The 22,604-nt window shown below is 57.7% G+C and overlaps 1 protein-coding gene across 1 annotated transcript in view; it reads left to right on the top strand.

Moving 5' to 3' along the window:
• Positions 1-1,265: 1,265 nt before the first annotated feature.
• Positions 1,266-22,604, top strand: part of KCNK3 (potassium two pore domain channel subfamily K member 3) — a 37,005-nt gene continuing 15,666 nt past the window's right edge. The window contains exon 1 of the mRNA XM_059660358.1: positions 1,266-1,749. Coding sequence (XP_059516341.1) covers positions 1,467-1,749 — 283 coding nt within the window. The 5' untranslated portion in view covers positions 1,266-1,466. The remainder of the gene's footprint in view (positions 1,750-22,604) is intronic.

Raw genomic sequence — 22,604 nt, 5'->3', positions numbered from 1 at the left:
CTCAGCCCATCCAAGTCTGGAGTTGTTTGGAGCTAAGCAAGGCCTGTGGGATCATCTGCCAGGGCACCTCAGTGAGGAGATAAGGAAGCCAGGCTCTGAGAGGGGCAGTGACGCCTGGCCTAAGGGCCCACAGCCTGTCCCTCCTCACCACCCACTGCCACCATGTTGACAAATGAAGAAACTGAGGCATGGGGAAGACTCCTGGTTCCTCCAGCCTGTCAGATCCCCCAGATCTGGGTCCCACCAGCCCTGCTGCATGGAGATCTCACTTCTGCGGGGATGTCCAGCATTGTCTCCGGCAGCGGCAGTGGCAGCCCAAGCCCAGCCTGGCCTGCTGGTGCAGGACAGGGGCCACAGATGATGTCCAAACAGCCCAACCCCCCCCCCCCCCAGGGGGAGCAGAGCCGCTGGGACTGGGTGCTCCTGGCTGAGGTGACCAGTTTGTGCCTTCACAGCCAATAGGGGAGCCATGCTGACTGGGGTAGGGACACATTTTGTGAGAGCAGGGTTTCCCTTGGGTGTTGGCCCACGTGTGCCCAGGTCCACAGCTGTGCCCTCCTGTTTCTAAGACAGCCAGAAGCCGGGCACAGAGGAGGGGCTGTGGCCTGGAGGAGGTAAAGCTGGCTGGGTCCCAGTGCTGACACTAACTCTGTGTGTGTGTGCCTTTGCATGCCCCTTGACCTCTCCGTGCCTCAGTTTCCTCAGCCACATCACAAAGGGCAGAACAGCAAGGCCCGAGGTCCCTTCCAGCTCCAGCATCTGGGATTTCTGTGGAGGGAGAGGGGGGGGGGGGGCGGGGGAGGGGGGCTCACTCTGCCTTTCCTCTCCCCTTCCTTGCTTTTCTGTTTCTGTGTTATCCATTTATCTCCAGCTACCCAGGTCTCCTGTCATGGTCTGCCGCTCTCTGCCTCTCTGGCTCGGTATTTTCCTGCCTGCCTCTTCTTTTCTCGGCCTATGAGTCTACCTCTGATTTTATCTCCCTGTCTGTCACACCCCCCTCTGCCTCTTTTTCTCTCTCCCTCTGTAGTTAGATGCGTTTCTCTGTCTAGTTATCTCTTTCTCTGGGTCTCTCTCTCTCGTATGTGTGTGTGTCCTGGCGGCTCTCTCCGCGGCTCTCCCGCTCGCTCCCGTCCCCTCCCCCTCCGCCAGCCACCGCCTCCCTCCCTCTGCGCGTCTCCCCAGTCCTTATTTGGCTGGGCGGGAGGGCTGGCGGGAGGAGGCGGCCCGCGGGCGGGGGGCGGAGGGCGGGAGCGGGGCCGGGAGGAGGAGGGCGGTGGGTGGTGCTGAAGGGACAGCTCCGCGGCGGCGTTGGCGGCGGCGGCGGCCCGGGGCGCGGAGCGGGTGCCCAGCGCGGGAGCGGCGAGCGCAGCCATGCCCCAGGCCGCCTCCGGGGCAGCAGCAGCGGCGGCCGAGGCCGGGGCGCGGGCCGGGGGCGCCGGGGGGCCGGCGGCGGCCCGGGCGGGACGATGAAGCGGCAGAATGTGCGCACGTTGGCGCTCATCGTGTGCACCTTCACCTACCTGCTGGTGGGCGCCGCCGTCTTCGACGCGCTCGAGTCGGAGCCCGAGATGATCGAGCGGCAGCGGCTGGAGCTGCGGCAGCAGGAGCTGCGGGCGCGCTACAACCTCAGCCAGGGCGGCTACGAGGAGCTGGAGCGCGTCGTGCTGCGCCTCAAGCCGCACAAGGCCGGCGTGCAGTGGCGCTTCGCCGGCTCCTTCTACTTCGCCATCACCGTCATCACCACCATCGGTAACTCCTCGCGGGGCAGGGGGCGGGACCCGGGGCGAGCATTCCGGAGCCCACGGGGGCGGGGGTCCCCCGGTGGAGGGTCTAAACGCCGAACCCAGGGCTGCCGGAGCCCCGAGTTCCGCCTGGCGTGTCTGCTCCGCGGGCACAGGACTCGGGGGAGGCGACGGTTCCTGGCTCTGGACCCGACTCTCCAGCGGGGCCAGCCCCAACTTGTCCCTGCCAGGCTGCGCGGGGCCCCGGGGGACTCCGAAGTGTGTGAGAGGAGCAGGGACCGGACCGGCGGAGGCTGGGGAGGAGGGGTGTGGCCCGGCCAGGCCGTGGAACCGGGCGCTCAGTGCCAGCCGCTGGGAGCGTGCGACTCCTCCCTGTCCCTGCAGATGGGCTGGGGCTCCAGGGACACGTGTGGATGCAGGTCCTCGGCACTCCGGGGACTCTGGGCCACTCTGGGTTCTTGAGACACCCTGTACCTGCGGGCTGTGGGTGCCTCCGTGTGTGTGTGTGTGTGTGTGTGTGTGTGTGTGTGTGTGTGGCGCGAGTGGGTGGGTGTGTGTGTGTCCAGTTCCGAGAGTTTGTGCCTTTAATGCTGTTGGGGTGGCAGAACTGGTTCTGGAAGCCAGATGCAGCCTTGTCTGCCTTCTTCCCTGCTGTCCCAGGGAACAGTCACCTCACAAGAATGGCCCCAAGTGCCCTTCTCCAGGCCACAGCCACCGCAGCACAGGAAGTTACACACACACCTAGGTACTCTCTCAACACAGGCACGGGTGCACAAACAGGTACACACGCGAGCACACACAGGCACACACAGGCACAGACACACAGCACACAGCAGACGTCCAGGAAAGAACTCTCCAGTGAGGTCCTTGATGTGCTGTTCAAAAGTGTCCAGACGGGAGTAAACACCTTGCCCCCTCCCAAGACTCTATGAACCCAGCCAGCGCCTCACTTCTGCCCCTGCATGACCTTGGGCAAGTCCCTTCCCCGGCCTGGGTCTCGGGCTCCCCTCCAGACAACCAGAGCTTGGCTGCAATGATCTCAAGGACTCCTCCCAGTCCTGACGTGCTCCCACCCACCTTCCTCCAAAGCCCCCTGGGAGCCACCAGGGCTGTTGCTTCCGCCTCGCCTCTCTCCTCTCCTCCCCCGGGTCCCCTCCTTCCCTTGGCTGGACTCCCAGGGGCTCCTTGCCACTTGGCATGGCCCATGGCAAGATGGCAGTGTTTTCCCAGGAGTCCCGAGGGTGAAAGGCAGGGCTCGAGGCTGTCCCTGCCTTCCGTCAGTCTGTCCGCTGCTGGACTCTGTGGGAGCCTCCACGTCTCTCTGGGGGCCACAGGGAGCTATGCAAGGTAGTTCTTGGATTCCTCTCTTGGAAGAGGAAAAAGAAGGAGCCACAAGTAGGTGTGGCCCCAGTGGGGGTCCCTCTGGGTTCTGCTGACCCTGTGAGTTTAGAGCAGGATGACCAGACTCGGGCCCTGCCCCAAAGGTCAGGTTTGCTTTCCCGGGAAGGACCAGACCGGTCCTCCCTTCCCCCTCGGCCACCGCCCTGCCACCTGCCAGGGTTTCGGGAGCAGCGAACATTCTCAGGCCTCCCCGCTCCCTCTTCCCACACATCATGCCCCTGGTCACGTGCCCCCTCTCTTTCTCAGTCCCAGGTGCCAGCTGCCCGGCTCCTCAGTAACCTCCCAATCAACCCCTTGCCTCCGGCCTCATCCCCCACGGGGCGAGTTCCCCTGGACAGTGCTGCCAGAAAGACTCTCCTCACAGCACAGCTCTGACCACACCAGCACGATACTCAGTGGCCCGAGATGGTCCCCCTACGCATGGAATCCAGCCCATGCGCCTTATCTCAGTTTCAAGGTCCTTTATACCTGGCTGCGATCTCTGTGTCCAACTTCATTTCTCACTTCATACTGACGTGATCCCTCCACTGCAGCCAAACTGTTCCCTAAGAACACCTGAAGTGTGGCTGTCCGGCGCGCCTTTTTCTCTGCCTTCTATTTATCTAGTTCTAGTCCAAGCTAACCTTCCAGGTCCGGCTCAAACCACACTTCCTCTTTAACGTCTCTAAGAACATCCCAAGCCACGGCTCTGGGCAATTGCAAGACGTATTGTCAGGATGACGCGGGTGACACTGGAGGCTCTTTTGCCAGGTTATTTAAATGTTAGGGGCTGTGTTTGGTCTCTTTAACCACACTGTCATTAGCCTTCAGGTGGGCAGGGCCTTGTGGTCCCCATCGCCGTGCTCCCCGTGCTGGCACAGTACCCAGAGGCACCCGTGAGCACGGAGAAGGCAATTGGTGAGTTTCAGGTGTGCAGAAATGAAAAGGCATCATCTTTTCCCTCCATCCCTGCCACCTCCCCAAGTGTTTGTCGTCCTCACTGAGAGAGATGCTAAAGGCTGGAGGTAGAGACAGATAGAGTGTGATTCTGGTGATTATTTATTTATAATGTGCCGGGCAAGAGGAAAGACAGCGTCAAAGCACCACCCTGGTGTTGTGGGGGCCCCAGACTGGCACTGCCCACTCCCTGCCTCCCCCAACCATCCCTGGCTTTTTGTCACCTTTCATCCCGGCTATGCCACCTGGCTGGAAGCTGTCCACAGGAGCTCCACTCTAAGAAAACCTGTCTGGGCTGTGATCAATGCCTGGACGGGGCTTATATTAGACTAATTGACCCCAACCCAAAGGCAGCAGCCTCTGGCCATCTGACCCCTTTGGGGATCCAATGGATCTCCTGAGGCACCAGTGATCCCATGGGGCAGGATAATGACAGAACCTCCCATTCATTCAGCACCTTAATGAGCACAGTGCACTTTCATCTCAGCCGTCATAGCTCAGAGACGTTTCCAGGGCAGGTATTGTTAGCTCCGATGCACAGAGGAGGGCATGGAGGCTCAGGGAGGGGAAGGGACTCCCCCAGGGTAATGCGGCCGGTGAGCAGTGAGTTGGAGCAAGAAGCTGGGTTTTCTGACTCCAAGGCTAGTGCTCTTTCCCCTGCTGGCCCCTTTGCTGCTTCCTCTGCCTCCATAGGCTGGTAAGCCCAGAGCCGGCCAGGATCAGCATGACCAAGATGTGCTCAGTGATGCCAGTTTGCTGGGCACCCACCATGGGCAGCCTTGATTGGTTGAGGGTCAGCAGGGCCAGCATTAGTCATTCACCTGGTTAGTCACAGCCTCTGCTGGCTGCAAGGATTCCTCAACTGCCATCTCTGGCCTCCTAGCCAAGAAACCCTTCCTTTCTTGGGCCTTAAGTTCATCATATGCAAACAGAAACTGGGAAGTTTAACCTCTCTAGCTATTGAGTCATTAAACTCCTCCAGGGCCCCGGCCCCATCTCTTCATAGCCGGAGGCTGTCCGAGCAGGGAGGGGCCTGGAGATCAGCTAGTGCCCCCCTCCTCTGACAGAGGTGATGGGCGCCACACAGCCAGAGGGTGGCGAAGCCTGCCTCCCAGGCCCCACCTTCTTCAGGACGCCTCTTCATTTAGTATTATTATTAACAGCAACAATAATAGTAGTAGCCACCATTTAATACCTACTCTTCGGCAGGCCCTGTCCAAAACTCTTTCTTTCTATCCCCTCAATTCATTCCCTCACCTACCCTCCAAGATGGGCACTATTACCTACATTTTTTCAGGGGAGGAACCGAAGGCTCTGGGTGTAAATGACTCACCCACCCCCTTGTGAGTTGAAAGGAGGCACCTGCCCAGATGCAGCTGAGCCTCTCTGACTCCCATGCCCTGGGTGTCTTGCCAGTTCTTTCTCCACTTCAAGAACTCAGCCCAGACCCTGTAACTCGAGGGCACCGAGCAGCCACCGTTGTCTTTCCCCCAACAAAGCCCTCTCCAGCCGGCTGCTTCCCTGCATCCTTTCCCCTGACCACGTGCTAGAGCTGTGCCCAGCACCAGGCCTACCTGAAGCTGCCACAGGCTCACAGGTGCCTGTTCTCCCACTGCAGGTCCCAGAATCCTTGTGGCTCTAAGGCAACCTGAGGCCAGATGATGATTAGCTGAGGGGCTGGAGCAGAAACGCTTCCGTCCTGCTCTTTCCTCAGCCTCCAGCCTGTTCTCAGTTGAGCACAGGTCCCATGGCCTCGGTTAGGTTATGAATTCAAGCTGGCCGCTCACTTGTTCCATCTTTCCAAGGAGGAGGAAAGTACATCCCCAAATCCCAAAGTCCTCAAGCAAAAGAGTGAAAGGAAATGTTAGCAATCCTCCAAACACCCGAGAGGTGAGTGACTTGCCCAAGGTCATACAGTAAGTGGAAGGTACAACCCTGAGTAGAACCTGCACCTTTGGGCGCCCAGACTGAAGTTCCCTCCATCACCCCAGCCTGTTCCCCTCATGACCCGCCACCTCTCTTAGCACTGGGCCCTGGCTGCTTATCACTCCACTGTTCCCAGTCCTCTCTTGACTTCCCAGGGGCATGGAAGGGCAGCCCAGCTGGCAACAGTCCCACTGCCCGCTCTCAGTTGGCATTTCCTTCCTCCCTGCCCAGAGGCCACTCCTCGGCTTCAGCCACACAAGCCTTTGCTGAGGGTGGTGTAGAAATGCAGGTACTGGCTTAAAAGCCATAGTGCCAGGGTTCATCTCTCAAACCACCCCTCCACTAACTTCCCCCAAACCCCGCCACCAGCTGTATGATCTTGAACAGATAACTTAGTCTCTCTGAGCTTGTTTTGTCATCTACGAAATGGGAGGATAACATCTGCCTCCCAAGATGAAATGGGATGATATAAAAAGAGTGCCCGGTACAGAGTAGGCACTTAATAAACAGTATCTGCAACTATTGGTGCTATTAATATTATTGTCTGTGTAGTATTACTTCCCCAAAGCGGGAACTGCTATTCCCCAAGGACTTCTGTCACCACAGCTACCTCTGCTCCTTGCTAACAGGTGGGGACAGTAGGGCTGAAAACCAGAGGCTGCTGCCCACTTCCCTTTATCCTCCTAGTCCTACTCCCCCATCCCAGGCTTCCATGGTTATCACCTATGCCTGGAGCCCACCTGCCAATCAGACTCAGGGCCAAGACTCCCTCCTCTGAGCAGGCAGACTCTGGGGAAAACCAACTGAGAGAGTGAGGTGCACAGGGGTAGAACCAACCCTGGATTGGAGCAGGGAAGCACAAGTTCCAGCTCCACTTAGTTCAGCTGCTGGTCCTCTATGACCATCAGTTTTCTCACCTACGAAGCGGGTGTATTTGATCAGAGGTCCTTCTGACTGCCATGCCTCCTGCCTACATGTCCAGTTCCCATACATCACAATGGGGGGGGGGAGGGCATGGAGGGAGTGGGGTGAGAATCGGACAGAAATAGAAGACACACGGCCGGCCACAGTGGCGACAGGACAAACACAATAAGTATTTTCAAAGAAAACATAAACAAGCACAGATGAATATAGTGCAAATCGCCACTATAAACAGCTTTCAGCTGGCAGCACAAACGGTGACTCTGTGAGTGGATTTTGTCATTTAAAAAAATGTAAAACTGATTTCCCTGCAGTCAGCCAGCCAGGGAAGAGACCGTTGGCAGCCTGGGCACCTTCGCTGAGCCCAGGATGGGCACTCCCTCGCCCTTGGACAAGTGACCTCAGCTCTGCCTTGGACGCAGGGGAGTGTCATGAGTCTCTAACACGTCAGGCGCTGTCCCAGGCCCTTCTTACCACCTTCCTTCCCACAACCGCCCTGGGAGGGCTGGCGTTATCATCTTATGACAGCCCAGGAAAGGGAAGCTCAGAGAGGTTCAGAATGTGGCCCAGGGCCCTACAGGTATAAAAGGGCAGCCCTGGGGCTTACCCCCAAGACTGTAGGGAGTATCTCTTCACAGAGCCCTCAACTCCCTAACCCCCACAGAGCCTCTGCCATCCATTTTATTTTTTTTAATATATTTTATTGATTTTTTACAGAGAGGAGGGGAATAGAGAGTTAGAAACATTGATGAGAGAGAAACATTGATCAGCTGCCCCTTGCACGCCCCCTACTGGGGATGTGCCCGCAACCAAGGTACATGCCCTTGACCAGAATCGAACCTGGGACCCTTGAGTCCGCAGGCCGACGTTCTATCCGCTGAGCCAAACCGGTTAGGGCTCTACCATCCCTTTTATAGGAACATCACAAGTAATGAAAATGGTACCAGGTCTGTGCAGGGCACTCAAGCTGTGGCCTCAGTTTCAGGACTGATTGCCCTCAGGACTGTGGATCAAGCAGGTAGCCCAAGGAGAAAGCAGAATGTGAGCTCCAGTCCTCTCAGTTTACAGTGTGGCAACTACAGTTCAGATGGACAGGGGACTTGCTAAAGGCTACACTTCCCGTTGTCCTCAGAGCCGGCCTTGGAGCCTGTGTGCTGACACGTCACTCCATGCTGTGGGGTCCTCTTAGAAAAGAGAGCAAGCTGCCAGCCAGCCTCGTCTGCTGGCCCCAGGCCTCCTCCTGATCCCTCCGTGAGCCTCTGGTCCTCAGAGAGTCACCTGACAAATGCCTTTTGTGGTCGTCGATAGAGCAGTCAAGGGCCAAGCTCATGCCACTGCCTCTCTATCCACACTTGCTGGTTGTCCAGAAACTGCCGACGCTCGGGCAGCTCTCTGGTGGCTCCTGGAGACCTGCTCCTCACCTGGAGCAGCCCTGCCCCAAGCTACTGGCCCAAGTCACATTTCACTTTCCCATTCCCTATAGCCGGCCTCAGCCCCTGTCTAGAGCAAGCAGCCCCAGTCCTCCTGGTCCTGTGGCCTCCTGGGACCCCTGCCAAGCTGAGGCTGACCCTCCACCTCTGCTTCCTCCAGTGACACCCAAGGAACTCTTTGTGAAGGGGTACTGGTTGCTAGGAATATAAGGCAGGAGCCTGGCCTGGGAGCTACAAATGGGGTTCTTTCTCTCCTGAGACGCCTTAGACAAATTGTTCATTCTCTCTCTCTCTCTCTCTCTCTCTCTCTCTCTCTCTCTCTCTCTCTCTCCTTCCCCTGTATTTATGGGAGGAACAACTTCCCTAGTGTACCCTAGTCTTCCCATCCATATAGAGGGGGTGTCCACAAGGGGACATGATGTACGCTAGCCCAGCAATGTAGAATTTTCTTCGCTAATGTTTCCCAAATGATCAGATCTGGGTTTGATCTTGTTTAAATGCAGGTTCTGAATCACGAGGTCTGGGTTGGGGCCTGAGACTCTGAATTCTCACAAGGCCTCAAGGGACCTCATGCTGTTGATCCATGGTCCATACTTCTAGTGACAAGGATCTAAATAACCTGGAGACCTGACTTCTGGGAATAGACATGTGACTGTGGTTTTAAGAACAAGAAGGTTTAGAACTGGGAAAATCCTTAGGAATCTGGTCTTGGAATGTTAGAGCCAATGGTCTCAGAGCTAATGGACCCTTCTCTGAGGCTTAGAGCGGGGCTCTGATTTGCCCCATGGGAGCCAGCCATGGAGCGGAGCCTGGGTGGGGCCGAGTGCTGTACAGTCACTGTGGGTGGGAGAAAGGGAAGAGGAGAGGGTGGTGGAAGGGAGAGGAATGGAAAGGGCTTGTCCCATAGGGAAGCCTACAGACAAGAAGCCACTGGTCCTCCGCTGTCCTCCTTTCCTCCCCTGTCTGCCAGGGAAGTTCCTTAGATCCATGGAGAAGGGGTGCCCCAGAGATTACGTGTCACAGTGGGAAACTGGTTCCTCCCTCATGGCATCTACCCAGAATCCCAGGGGCAGTGCGACCTCCAGTCCCCACTAGGCGAAGAGGCTCAGGCTCATTTCATGGGCTGGGATCCAGACGGCCAAGGCCCATAGAAGTCACCAGGCCCTATGGCTACCAGATACCTCACCCTGTTGCCAGCGACAGTGTGGAATGCAGGTAGCAGGACAGGGCCCACTCCTTTCGAGACCCATCAGGCCACACGCGTCTGCACATTTTAAGGAGGACATCAACAACCTGGGGAGCATTCAGAGGAGGGGAGCAGAAGGGCACTGGGTGGGGGCAGGCCTGCAGAACCTGAGTGCTGCCTTCAGATATCTGCTGGTCTATTGAAAGGTGAAAGCATCAACCTTGGACTGATTAGGCACATGGGGTTGAACCAGCACCAGGGGTGGAGTCCACAGAAAGACTTAAGTCCAATATAATTCAGAACTTATTAGCTTTGAACTTGACCAAAGATGGACTGGGCAACCTTGAGAGGTGGGGAGCTCCCCATCATAGAGAGTATGCAAAAGACACTGGATAGGCATGCAGCAGAGGTCACCTAGATCAGTCAGGATCAACCAGAAAAATAGAGCCAGTGGGAGATACATAGTATGAGATGTATTACAAGGAACTGGCTCGTGTGATCATAGTAGCTGGCCAGGCAAGTTCAGAATCCACAGAGCAGGCCACCAGGACGGCCAGGCTTGAACTCCTGCCAGCCCAGGGTGAAGCTGCTGTCTACCAGCAGAATTTCTTCTTCGGGAATCCTCAGCTCAGCTCGGAAAGCCTTTCAACCGATTGAATCAGCTCCATGAAGATTATCTAGGATAATCTCCTTTACTTAAAGACAACTGATTATGGACTTTAATCACATCTACAAAATGCCTTCACAGCAACATCTAGATTAGTGTCTGATTAAATAACTAGGGCCTTTATTAAGCCTAGCCACGTTGACACATCAAAAAATCATCACACAGTCCACATATCGGACTGGGGGCTGCTATAAATGGCTTTTAAGATTCTTCCCAAACCTAAGATGCTTTGATTTCTTGATCTCCAAGGGGATATCCTGGAAAGTTAGAGCACCCAGAGTGGGACTCCTGACCCTCTGGGTCACCTTCCAAATAAACCAAGGCTTGCCTTCATTTTAGTCAGTTTATCAGAAATCATTGAGCTCTCCTGAGTGTCAGGCGCTATACCAAGAGAATGGAAAACTAGGACCCAGAGCCTTCCCCAAGGAGTCTCTGGGCCAGTAGAATCCTGAAACTGCAAGTTGAGTGGTATGTGTGCTAAGTCCCAGTGCAATGACTGAAACAGGGATCTGAGAAGGCTTCCTGAAGCAGGTGGTACTTCAGGTGTGCTTGGATGGAGAGTGAGGACTTCAGGTGAAGAGTGGCGGTGGGAGCTTTCCAGGATGCGGGAACAGCGTGAGACCGGCTGAGGGCCATGCGCATGCCAAGGAAAGGTGGTTGTGAGCAGAGCCTGGAGGGGGCTGAGTGCTGGACTCCGGTGAATGGACTCGATTTGACAGGTGCTGGAGGAGGGAAGTGACAGACGCCAACCTGTGTTTGGATCCACTACCTGGATCCTTCCCAGTGGGTGTCCCCATGACCCCAGTTGAATTAGTGGTTACCCTCATCCGCTCAGTCGAACTAGTGGGTGCCCCTGTGACCCCACTTGAACAAGAGGGTAGTGACAACCTGAGTCCTGATTGCCCCCTTCACCCTCTCCTGGTCTCTCCGCAGACCTCAGCCAGCCCCCAGGACACAGTTCCTTTTCTGGGCCAAAGCCATTCTGGAGCCCAGACCAAAGCCAGTCCATGGATGGCATGCTGGAGGCCTGGGGCAGCGCCGAGCTGAGAGATGAGACTCTGCGGATATTCTCTGCATGGACAGCCCAGGTCCCCACTCTCAGATCCCCTTCCTCTCCGCTCAAGGCTCCAGGGCTTGGCTCGGACTCAGTGTCCCTCTTCAGGAATGTGCAGGGCCCCTCCTGACCACAGCCTGGTGCAGAAATAACCATCTCAGAAACATCCGGAGAGGCACATTCCAGCCTGCTGGCCAAGGGATCATCTGGGGGGCTCTCTCCAGAGACCCAGATTGTCGGGCTCCAGCGGAGCTGCCCGGAGAGAGTGGCCCCAGGCTCTCAGGCAGGAGGAGGCCTCTCTCTGGGATGGGAAGAGTCCTCCTGAGGTCGCAGGGGAGCTCCCCAAAGCCTGGGGAGCAGGCAGAAGCAAGTCCCGATTGGTGCAGCAGAGGGGTCTTCCCTGGGTGACTCCATCCAGATCTTAGGCCCGACAGGAGGCAGCCATTCCCCACGGAGCCCGCCTCAGTTCCCATGGTCATGAACCAAGGCTGCCATTCACTGGAGGTTTCTCTGGGCTGAGTTCATTCCGTGTATTAGCTCATTGAATCCTCACGGTCCCCGACGAGGGCAGCACTATGTAGCCCCCCTTTCATAGATGAGGACCCTGCGGCTCAGCGGGGTGAAGAAATGCTCCCAGCGTCACACTGCTGGCGAGTGGCAGAGAGGGCGCTGTAACACGGGCGCCATACTTGGTCCCACAGGTTCTCTTCTGAGCCTCACAACAACCCAGAGGTGCAGGTCCTGTTATTCCTACTTTGCCAAACACTGGACTTGAGAACGTGAGGTCACTTCCTGCGACCCAGAGCCAGCAACTGTGGGAGCAGGCGTCGCCTCCAGGCCTTCCTACCCTAAAACCGAGCTCCCCCTGCGAGGGCTGAAGGTGGGTCACCCCACCGTACGGGCGTTAGTGCATTTGAGAAGCACACGTCAGCCTGTGGAGGGCAGAAGGCCGTGCTGTGGGGGCAGCCGTCACCGAGTGGCCATAGTTCCCTGCATTTGTCAGCACCGCCCTTCTGAACAGGACAGGAACCTGAAGCCAGAACAGAGTGATGATTCTTGAGAGTGGCCAGTAAGTGTGCGGCAGGGGGCCTTGTTGGGGGTGCTCACTGGTGCCTTGCTGATGGGGCAGATAGGGTAAGACGCCGCGGTGTGCTGAGTAGGAAGTTTGTCGGTTTGGAGCATCCGTTGTTTGGGCCAGAGCCACCGGTGTCAGGGCCCAGCCCCCGCGTGTTAACTCATTAGACCTGCTAAGCTCAGGAGGCGGGAAGTGTTAAGTACGCCCGCCCCGTGTGAAGGAGTCTGCGATCAGGCACAGGAGAGGAGGGAGCGTCTTAAGACCGTGCTCTGCAGCTGGGAGGCTGGGCCCCTGGGCGAGCCGGCAGCTAGCGTCTCCTTTCTGGGTTTCCTTGGTCTTTAAGGAACATTCAAGGGGCCGCAGAGGAAGAATCTTTGGCGCTCACAAGCCAGAGCGCCTGGAGCGAGCCAGGTGGCGGAGACATCAGGAGTCAGTGGGTGGCCCCAGGAGAAGGTCAGTCTCCCCACCCGCTCAGAGGAGAAAGGGACTGAGAGTTTCAGTGGGGGTCCCGCGGACAGGCTGCGGCTCCCCTTCATGGCTCGAGCTCTCAGCCTGCTCTCCAACAACCCCAGGGAAGGGCTCCAGCCCTGGGCCAGGCCCCTCGGCTGGCCGTGTGAGCATCACTTATCCCGGTCAAACTGGGGGCTTTGGCCAGGCTGAGCCAGTGTGCGCCTCTTCGGCATGGCCTGCCTGGTGGGTTGTCCACCATGAGGCTTAGTCAGACCCTCCAGGGCTGTTCATGGCCCTTGATCCACCTCCAGATGGGGCCAGAGGGAAAGGCACCTGGATCCAAACTCAGTGGCAGCTCCTTCCCTCTGGTGTCTTGCTCAGCTCAAGGCCCCAGAGCCAAGCACTCCTGTCTTCCCGGGGACCAAAGAGGCCCTGGTGTCCCTGGCTGCCCTCAGGGCTGTCCAGTCGATGTCCAGTCTACACATCCTTTCTCAGGGTTGTGACTGATGACCGAGCAGCTGGCTGAGTGAAGTGGGGGACGCAGCGCCCTCCGCTGTTTCTCTGCTCCCACCTGGCTGTGAGACCTACAGCAAGTCACCTCCACCTGGGCTTATCCGCAAAGGACCGGGCTGGTGGGTCTGAGCCCCTTACAGCCCAGATGGCCTCTGGTGGACCTGCCCCTGGCCTTGGCTTCTTCCAGCCCCTCCTGGGAGGCACATTCCCCGGGACGATGCTCTTGTCCCCACTTCACCCCAGGCTGGCGGAGCCCTGGAGGGACTTCCTCTGAGTCCAATCCCAAGAATAAAGCTCTGTCCGGGACCTCCAAGCCACCCCCCTTCTGGAAAGAAAGCATTTCTGAGTGTGGCCCCGGCCCCGTTATCAGCAGAGCGAGTCCACTGCCCCAGCCCCTGGGACAGCTGGAATGCAGGAGCCTCCCGCCTGGAAAGGGCGGCTGCCGAGGCTGGCAGCTCCCACGGTAGCCCATGTGGGTGTGGGAGGAAGCCGTGGCGCTGAGAGCAGGCTGACCCCAGCCAGCGTTTTCTGAGGGGGGGGTCGCCTGCAGAGAGGTGCTGACGTCTGACTTCCCACATCACCGCCTGCCAGACCTGAGCCCACCAGGGGGAGTGCGCTTCGGTCAGTCCTGCAACCCAGGCCCTGGGCTAACTCAGAGGCTTGGAGGCCTGGGCACTGAGGTCCTGCGACCAGGGACTTGGTAGACCTGTGAGGGGCCGGGGTTAGCCCCACGTCTTGATATCGGAAAACGTTTATGGGACGTTACACGAGCACCCCTTGCAGAACACACACAGGCCAATCGAAGGTCCCAGCAAGCGTCTTCCCCAGCCTTTGGCTGGAATGAGGTCCGTGTAGGGTGGTGCAGGCACTGGTGTGCCCATGCAGGACCAGGGCGCAGCTTGGCAGTGGCTGGTGATGCCTGGGGTCCTTCAGATTCTTTGAGAATCACTGATTCAGTCCAACCTTTCTCTCTTCCAGATGAAACAGAGGCTGGGCGAGGTGCAGGGAGAGATGGGGAGCGCCCCAACCCCACCCCAGCCCCTAGCAGTTCAGTAACAGAGCCAGGCCTCAAACCCAGGCCTCCTGACTACTCCTTCAGGCATCCGCACAGTCATCCCTCCACTCCTTTTGTTTTTCTGAGCATCTTCCATGTGCCAGGCACCATTCCAGACCTCAGGACTCAGCCCCTGTCCTCATGGTGCCTACATTTCAGAGGAAGCAGATAGCCAAGAAACTAAATTACGTGATCACAAGTAAAACATCATCTCAATGGTAGCCAGTGCCAGCACAGTCCGGGAGCGCCTTCCTGGGAGGGGGCCTGTGTAATGCAGGGACTGGAAAAGAACCTTCCAGGAGGGAACAGCAACTGCAGAGGCCCCAGATAGGGGCCCGCCTTGGCGTGTCTGAGGAATAGGAGCAGAAGGAAAGATGTAGGTGCAGCACCCTGAGCAAAGAGGTGGAGACTGGGAGGGACTCGATCTTCAAGGCCACGGAAGCCCCATCAAGAGTCTGGTGTGTATTCTAAGTGGCTGGAAGTCCCTGAGAGGTCTAAGCAGGGTTGTGGTGTGATATGACTTAAATTTTTCCCAGGTCCCCCTGGCTGCGCGGTGGAGGTCAGATGGGTGTGGAATAAGAGGGAAGCTGGAAGACTGGCCAGGCTGCAGTTCAGTGACTGAAAGAGAGGATGACAGAGGGCTGGACCCGATGAGGACTGTGGAGGTGGAGAGCAGAGGGGATCGAGTGTGTGCGAGGCAGACTTGGACCGACCTGCTGATGGATAGGAGTCATGCCCTGGAGAGGAGGGGAGGGAGAGGGCGATGGGAGTCAGGGAAAGACAAGGGGGGTCTTTGGCCTGCGAGTGGGTGGAGGGGAAGCCTTTTCTGAGCTGGGAAGTAAAGCCTGGTGAATAAACGGGTTTGGTCAAAAGATAAGATTGAAGACTTCTGTTTTAGACACACAGGTTAATTTTGAGACGCTTGTAACAAATCCATGAAGGCAGTTAGAGAGACAAGTCTGCAGCTCAAGGAAGAGGTCAAAGCCGCGATATAAATTTGGGAGTTATCAGATGGAAATAATTTGAAGTCATGAGGCTAGATGAGGTCAGCTGGGGAGAGGGGAGAGAAGGCTCGGGCCAGCTCCTTCTCCTGCTGCAGGAGGTGGACACGGAGGGGGCTGCCTGGAGATGGAGGAAACCTGGAGAGAGCGGTGTGTGGCCAGGAGGAGAGTGTCAGGAGGGGGAGCCGGCCACTGCCAGCCGCTGCTGGGAGATCAGGTCAGGTGACTGCAGAGAAATAACCAGTGGGTTTGGCAACACAGCGGCCGTTGGAGACACTGACCGTGAAAACGGTGTAACATTCAACAGCTTGTTCCAGGAGCAGGGGAAGCTGAGAAGGGTAGGGGGGCCTTTTGTATTTGCCTGGAGTGGAACAGAAGAGCCAGATTCCAGGAAAGGCAGGGGAGAAAAAGAATAAGATCGCAGCTCCGTGTCAGGCCCTTTCACAAATGCTTCACAATCCTCCTCCTGCAGAGGCCCACGAGGTAGTTATCATTATGTCCATTATGCAAATGAGGCCCGAGGCCCAGCAAGGTTATCGGCTCAGGGCACCCAGCCAGGGACCTGAGTCCAGGCCTGTCCATCACCAAAGTCCCTGCTCATCGTGCGGCGGCCCCCACCTCCCGACTGCCAGCTCTGCCTGCCTCTCCTGGCCGCTTCTCCCCACCTCTCCTCCCATCTCGCCAGTGCACCCTTGTCCTTTGATCATTCCTGTCCACTTCCAGCAGTCTTGGCCTCTGCCTCCCTCCTCTGCTTTTCCTCTTTGATCCTGCACATCTGTCCTCGGCTGCATCCTAAGCTGGGCTTTATGCCCCACCCCCACCCTTGTAAGATGTCCTGGCACCAAGGTGGGGGATCTGCAAGAGTTTTCAAGAGCCTTAGGGGAGCCTGGACCTGTGTGTTTGCGAGTGGGAGTGTGGGAGTGTGGCTTCTGCCCCCTTGACTGCCACTTGTAAAGAGTCTGGGGGTTTAGGGAGCCTGGCCAGCCTGCAGCTCAGCCCCTGCTCAGCACTGAGGGTCCAGAGATGGGAGCTCACCAGCCAGGGATGCCTACAGAGGCAGCCAGGAGTGGGCATCCAGAAAGGCCATGCATTTTTACCCCAATGGGGCAAGATGAGCCTCAAAGTTCTTCTATAAAGAATGGTACAGATGAGAAGTGGTGGCCAGGAGTCCTCAATAGGATGTAATTGGCAAAACTGGCCACCTGGCTATCATCACATGTGCTTCAGGAAATTAGGAGGCTGGGGGGGGAGGGTGTACTCAGGACCTCAAAGTCCCTTTTGGAGCCAGAGTGATTCCAGTGGGAAGTTGGGGACGAGGTTGGCCCAGAGACTAGTGAGGTAGAGAAGCCTTGGCAGGGACTAGGGCATGGAGCTCTCTGCCCAGCCTGGGGGCTCCCCTCCTTCCCCGGGCTCCCCAGCATCCCTGCCTGGTCATGATGAAGGAGGCCTCCCGGGGTGTCCAGGGCCCCCTCGAGCTCCTCCGTCAGATCCTGAGGCCCTGTCCACCCCCGGCTGCCCTGGGAGGGCTGGAACCTGGCTCCCACTGGAAGAGATGAGCAGAGGGGACCCTACGTACAGAGAGCCCTGACGGGGGCTGCAGTAGTAATTAGCTTCTCACACATCCCCGGGTTATTTTTAAGCCTCGCTCTTCCCTGGTTTATTTTTAAAGTAACACTGGCACGTGGCTGGCCGGCTGCCCTTCCCAGGTGCTGGTGCCAATTTGGGCCAGGAATGGAGCAGGGCAGATGCGCCCCCCTCCCCGGGTTCCCACTGGGTGCCAGAGTTAACCAGCCCCTTTCTGCATGGCCAGGGAGGTTCCTGCTGTGCCGAACGCCTGGGTCCAGCCTGGGGGGAGCAGGTGGGCCGGCAGCGGGGGACCCACAGAGAACTCCCACATCACTGTCCTTGACCAGGTCTCCTCACCAGCCCAGCCTCGGCCTCCTCACTCCTCACGGGGTGTGTGATGCTGATAACTGCCTCTCTGATGTCAGACACTCCACAGGGAGTGAGAGACTAAACTGCTGCACAAACAGAAAAGAGTATTAGGATAAGGCACCCCCCTGCGAACACGCTACCCTCACTGCCCTGCTAACCCCCCTCCAAGCCAGGCCCTTCTCCCTGGGTGAGTGACACCCAGTCTGAGGCTCCTCTGTTCCCTCATCCCTTCCCCACCCGCCCTGAGACCTGCCTTCCACATTTCCATTCTGGCTGAACCCTGATCCAGGCTGCTCAGGTGAAGGGCTGCTGCCAGGCTGCTGGTGACCATTAAAAGGCTTCAGCTAGGATAGGGGTGAGGGCAAAGCCACCCTCCCCCAGCACCTCCCCATCCCCCTCCCTCCTGGCAGCCTTCCAGAGAGCTGAGCTGTGGGAAAGCATTGCCAGAGGTTCGCTCTGACACCCTCTCCTGGGGTAGGGTTCGCAGCAGCAGCTGAGGCTGGAGAGGTAGGACGTAGGGTGGGGGGCCCTGAGAGGCAGGCTGAAAGCTCGGGCTTCTGGACCCGTAGGCAGTGGGAAGTCGTGGAAGGTTCTGAGCAGAGGAGAGGCATGATCTGGGAGCAGGTGTGGGGGACTTGAGGGGCCAGGGGACTGGCAGCTGCTGGGGGTGACCGTTAGGAGAGCTGCCCACGTCCAGACTGGAGAATGTGAGGGCCCAGGCAATGGTGGTGGCTGAAGGGACAGAAAGAAAGGGCAGGACTAGGAAAGGAGGAATGGCGGAGACTGGGCATGAGGGCAGAGAGGAGGGGAAGACAGGCCAGGTGTTCACCCGGCTGGCTGAGGGGGGAGGACATGAGCAGAAACCAGGCAGCACAGAGAGAGCCAGCATTGGGGTGGGGGAGATGATGCATTCGGGTGGCCAAGGCGGGCTCGGGGTCGTGGTTCAGCCAGGTGGTGGGTGGAAACTCAGCCTGGAGCAGAGCTGGAGGCAAGGCTGTGGGGGCCTCCCTGGAACCAGCATCAGAGCGTCCCAGGCAAAGTCCTGGCCCAGTCGGGATACAGAACGGAGCCGAGGCAGCAGGGGACACTGCAAAGGACCAGTGGAAAGCAGGAGGGTGGAGTTTCGAGAGGAGGAGGGCTGAGTGTGGCCAGAACACGAAGGGAAATGAGGATGCCAACAGTCTAGGTCACCCTTTGCGATTGTCCAGGCTGTGCGCTGCCTACAAGAATCCAGCTGGGGTTTGGGTTGCCAAAGTCCAGCCTGCTCGCCAAGTGATGCGCTCCCAGGGGCTGCATCCGCCCAGAGGAGCCCATTTGTCCTCATTTGTCCCAGAGTGCCAGGGAGCTGGGGCAGCTGGCCCTGCCCACGGGGCACTGGGTCTGGAACTCAAGAAGGCCCTGAGGCTCTTTGATGGGTGAGGGGAAAAGCAAGGCCGAGGGGAAGGCATGGTGGGCCTGCCTACCTGCCACCCTCCCTGTCTCCCACCCTTCCCTTTTCTTAAAGACATGAGGAGCCTGAAATAGTGAGGAGGTGCCAGACCAGGCGTGGCTCAGCGGTTGAGTGTCGACCTATGAAGCAGGAGGTCACAGTTCGATTCCCGGTCAGGGCACAGGCCCGGGTTGCAGGCTCGATCCCCAGTGTGGGTTGTGCAGGAGGCAGCCGATCAGTGATTCTCTCTCATCATTGATGTTTCTATCTCTCTCTCTCTCCCTCTCCCTTCTTCTCTCTGAAATCAATAAAAACATATTTTTTAAAAAAACACCACAAAAAAGGATGCAGTGCTGTGGTGGCCTCCAGGAGCAAAGCCAAGAGGAAAAACACAGGGGTCAGCCTGGGGAGGGGCGGCCCCACCCCCCCTGAAATGGGAGAAGGGGGATGGGAGCAACGTGAAGGGAGAGTAGAAGCCATAGCGGAGGGCCTGGCTCTGCCCTGTACTTTCTACATGACCTTGAGCAGGTCAACCTCTCTGTGGCTCAGTTCCCGCATCTTTAAATGGGGATAATAATAGTACTGGCCGCTGGGGCTGTTTGAGGGCTGACTGGCTTAGAGCGGTGTGGCACACCGTAAGCCCTATATAAAGGTCCGCTGGTATTGTTTTGAACTGGGGAGGAGGGAGCAGTGACAGGCATTTAATCATTTGAATAAAGTCAAGTGCAGAGAAAGCCAGGGCTCCCAGATTCCACCTTGGAGTTGGGGGGGAGGAGGGCGAGGCTGGTCAGAACTGTACGCAGTAGCAGGAGAGCGCTGGGTCCTGGGGACACTGCCCAGTGCGGAGCTCTTGGCATCATAAAAAGCCAGCGCAGGACACTAATGCATAAGGAGGCAGCCTCTCCAAGCCATAGGAGCCATGAAGTCATGCTCCATTTATACCCTGGCCCAGCCAGCCAGCCAGCCTGTCGTCCCAGCCTGGGCCGGGAACAGGGTGCGGATGGAAGGTGGGTCCAGCGACAGAGATTGTGGAAAAGGCTGCACCATCAGAGACCAGAAGAGGGGTGACAAGCCCAGGGTGAGTCAGGCAGCGGGAGGCAGGCAGGGCATGAGCGTCTGCCTCCATGTCTCTGTGTGAAGGGCAGTGTCCCCAAGGATGGGGACAGCTGCTTGCTGTCTCCACTGAAGACAGGCTGAGCAGGAATGGCCTGCGCCTCGGTCATTTCTTTCTGCCTAAGGAGCATTTCCGACAGACGGGGCAGGGTGGAGGGAAGTGTGTTTCCATGGAGAGTGGCGGAACCTTAGCCTCTGAGAAGTCTCTCAGGTCCGTTGGGCCGAGTGGGGGAGGGGCTGGACTTGGTGGCTTTTGGGGTCCCGGATGGCGTAGAGCTTGAAGGAGCAGCAGGGCCCAGAGGCCGGGTCCTGTGGGGGCTTCTCTCCCTTCATTGAGGTGCAGACCTTCCTGCTTCCCCGGGTGTGCCCACCCGTAGTCCATCTGGTTCCTGCGCTCTCACCCTGAATGGTGAATGAAGTTGTGCCCACAGGCCACCCTAGGGGACAGGTGGGGTGTTGGAGGGAAGGTGTAGGAGGGACACCACATCTGCAGGCTGGCTCCGCGGGGGAGGTGGTCCTGGCAGCTGCCTCCAGGCTGAAGTCCTTCTTCAACCGGGCACTAGGCCAGCCTTCATCTAAGCTCCTGAGCCCTGGGGAGGGTGCTGAGCCTAAGAAAAGCTTCCTTCACATCTCCTGGCATCCGCTGCCCAACAGCCTGCCAGCCCGGAGCTGTTTGGAACACTAGCCATGACCGGAAAGGACAGTAGGGAAGCAGGTGATGGAGGCCCACAAGGGCTGCGCAAGCTCCAAGGCCTCCCCACCAAACGGACCATCCAGCAAGTCCGGCTCTCTGACTCCACTGGGAATCTACCGTGGACACCGAGCAAGGTGGGAGAGGGACCCACCACCACGCAAAGCTGGGGGACAGGGAATGTGTTCCAGAGCGGGTAGCCCTGGAGCAGTCCTTGGGGGGCAGAAGTGATGAGGGAGGGAACTCGGGGCGGCCGCAACATGAGGAAGTACTCAGGTGAGGCGTGGCACAGGTGCAGAGAAGCTTTGGGACAGAGGGGACCGGGACCATTGGGTGAGTCAGGAGAGAGAAGGCCAGGTTGGGGGGGGGGAGGCTTCTGAGTGGTGAGTGGCAGCTCAGATCTCTGCTTTAGGAAATGATAAAATTAATAACAGCTCCTACTTCCCGAGACCCTCCACACGCCAGGTCTCGTACCAAGCACTTTACACACTGCATTTCTAACCCCAAGGCCCCCCAGCTACTTGCTTAGATGGGGGATCGGAGCAGCCATGTGGGCTGTGGGAGAAGCAGCAGGCCGGGAGTCAGGAGACCTGGGTCCCAGGTCCTCCAGCTCTGGAGCTGCAGCCTTGGGGGAGACACCACTGTTTCCAGGCCTCACTGTCCCCACCTGTCGAATGGAGACCACCGCTGCCCAAGGGGCTGCACGGGGCTGCTGAGAGGAGCAGCAGGAATGCGCCTGAACACTTAGAGCGCAGTGTCCAGGTGGATCCCTGAACCCCAGCCAGGGCCTTGTCTGTGCTGCTCCCCTAGATGCAGTGCTGGGGGCCTGGCCCCTCCATCGGGAGTGGCCGGAGCTTAGCCGGGGCAGTGCCTCCTTGGACCAGGGCAAGTAAGAGACTTCAGAAAGGAAACAGTACCCCTTAGCCGGGGTCAAGAGACCGCAGTGCAAAGCCCAGGCCTCTCCCTCCCCCGCTCTCAGGCCACACCATCCCTGTCCCTGCTGTTCCCCATCACTCTGGCTTCTCTTCCCTTGTAACTCTGACTTGTGATGTTGGCTCGCCCTGGTCCTGGCTAGGACCAGCCTCTTTATAACCCTGCAGCTCAGCTTCCCAGAGCCAACCGGCCACTCAGCCTCCAATCACAGTGTCTGGGAGAGACAACCTGATTGGCTCAGGGCAGCTGATACTGGGTCCTCTTGGATCAGGGGTCCATCCCTGGCCCAATCCGCTGTGGCCCGGGCCAGGGTCACCTTGTACAAAGGGGCTGCATAGGCCCACCCTTGACTAGGGTTATTGCAAGGACAGCTCCAAAGAGGCAGGAAAGAAGGAGACACTCTAGACCAGTGGTTCTCAACCTTCCTAATGCCGCGACCCCTTTAATACAGTTCCTCATGTTGTGGTGACCCCCAACCATAAAATTATTTTTGTTGCTACTTCATAACTGTAATTTTGCTACTGTTATGAATCATAATGTAAATATCTGATATGCAGGATGTATTTTCATTGTTACAAATTGAACATAATGAAAGCATAGTGATTAATCACAAAAACAATATGTAATTATGTATGTGTTTTCCGATGGTCTTAGGCGACCCTGTGAAAGGGTCGTTTGACCCCCAAAGGGGGCACAAGCCACAGGTTGGCGACCCACAGGTTGAGAACCACTGCTCTAGACATTTCCACTATAAGCGGCCTCCCTCAGGTCCCTCACCCCCTACCCTCCAGCTTCCCTCTCCTCACCTCCTGCTCTGTCTGGCTCAGGGACATCTAACACATCCCACGAGACCTCCAGGGGGCTGGCTGCTCCTCAGGACAGAAAGGACTGGCCATCCACCTCTGGGCTCAGCAGCCTGGCCGAAGGCAGGGTCTTTGGAGGGACGCCATCAAGACACCAGCTCCTGCCTCACGTGGTTTGAATATCCACTGTATGCAGGATGCAACCTCGATCTTTTGACCTTAAAGTCCAGGCACTTTCAGGCACCCCTGGGACCATCCACTTTGTTTTAGAGCATGGTGTCTGGCAGGCCGTTATCCTAAGGCCCATGTAAGCCCTAGGGCAGGATCTGGGTTCTAGAGTCTTG

Source organism: Myotis daubentonii, chromosome 12, assembly GCF_963259705.1.
Source record: "Myotis daubentonii chromosome 12, mMyoDau2.1, whole genome shotgun sequence".
Taxonomy (NCBI): domain Eukaryota; kingdom Metazoa; phylum Chordata; class Mammalia; order Chiroptera; family Vespertilionidae; genus Myotis; species Myotis daubentonii.
Note: the sequence above shows the minus strand (reverse complement) of the source record. Positions and strands in the feature narration are given on the sequence as shown.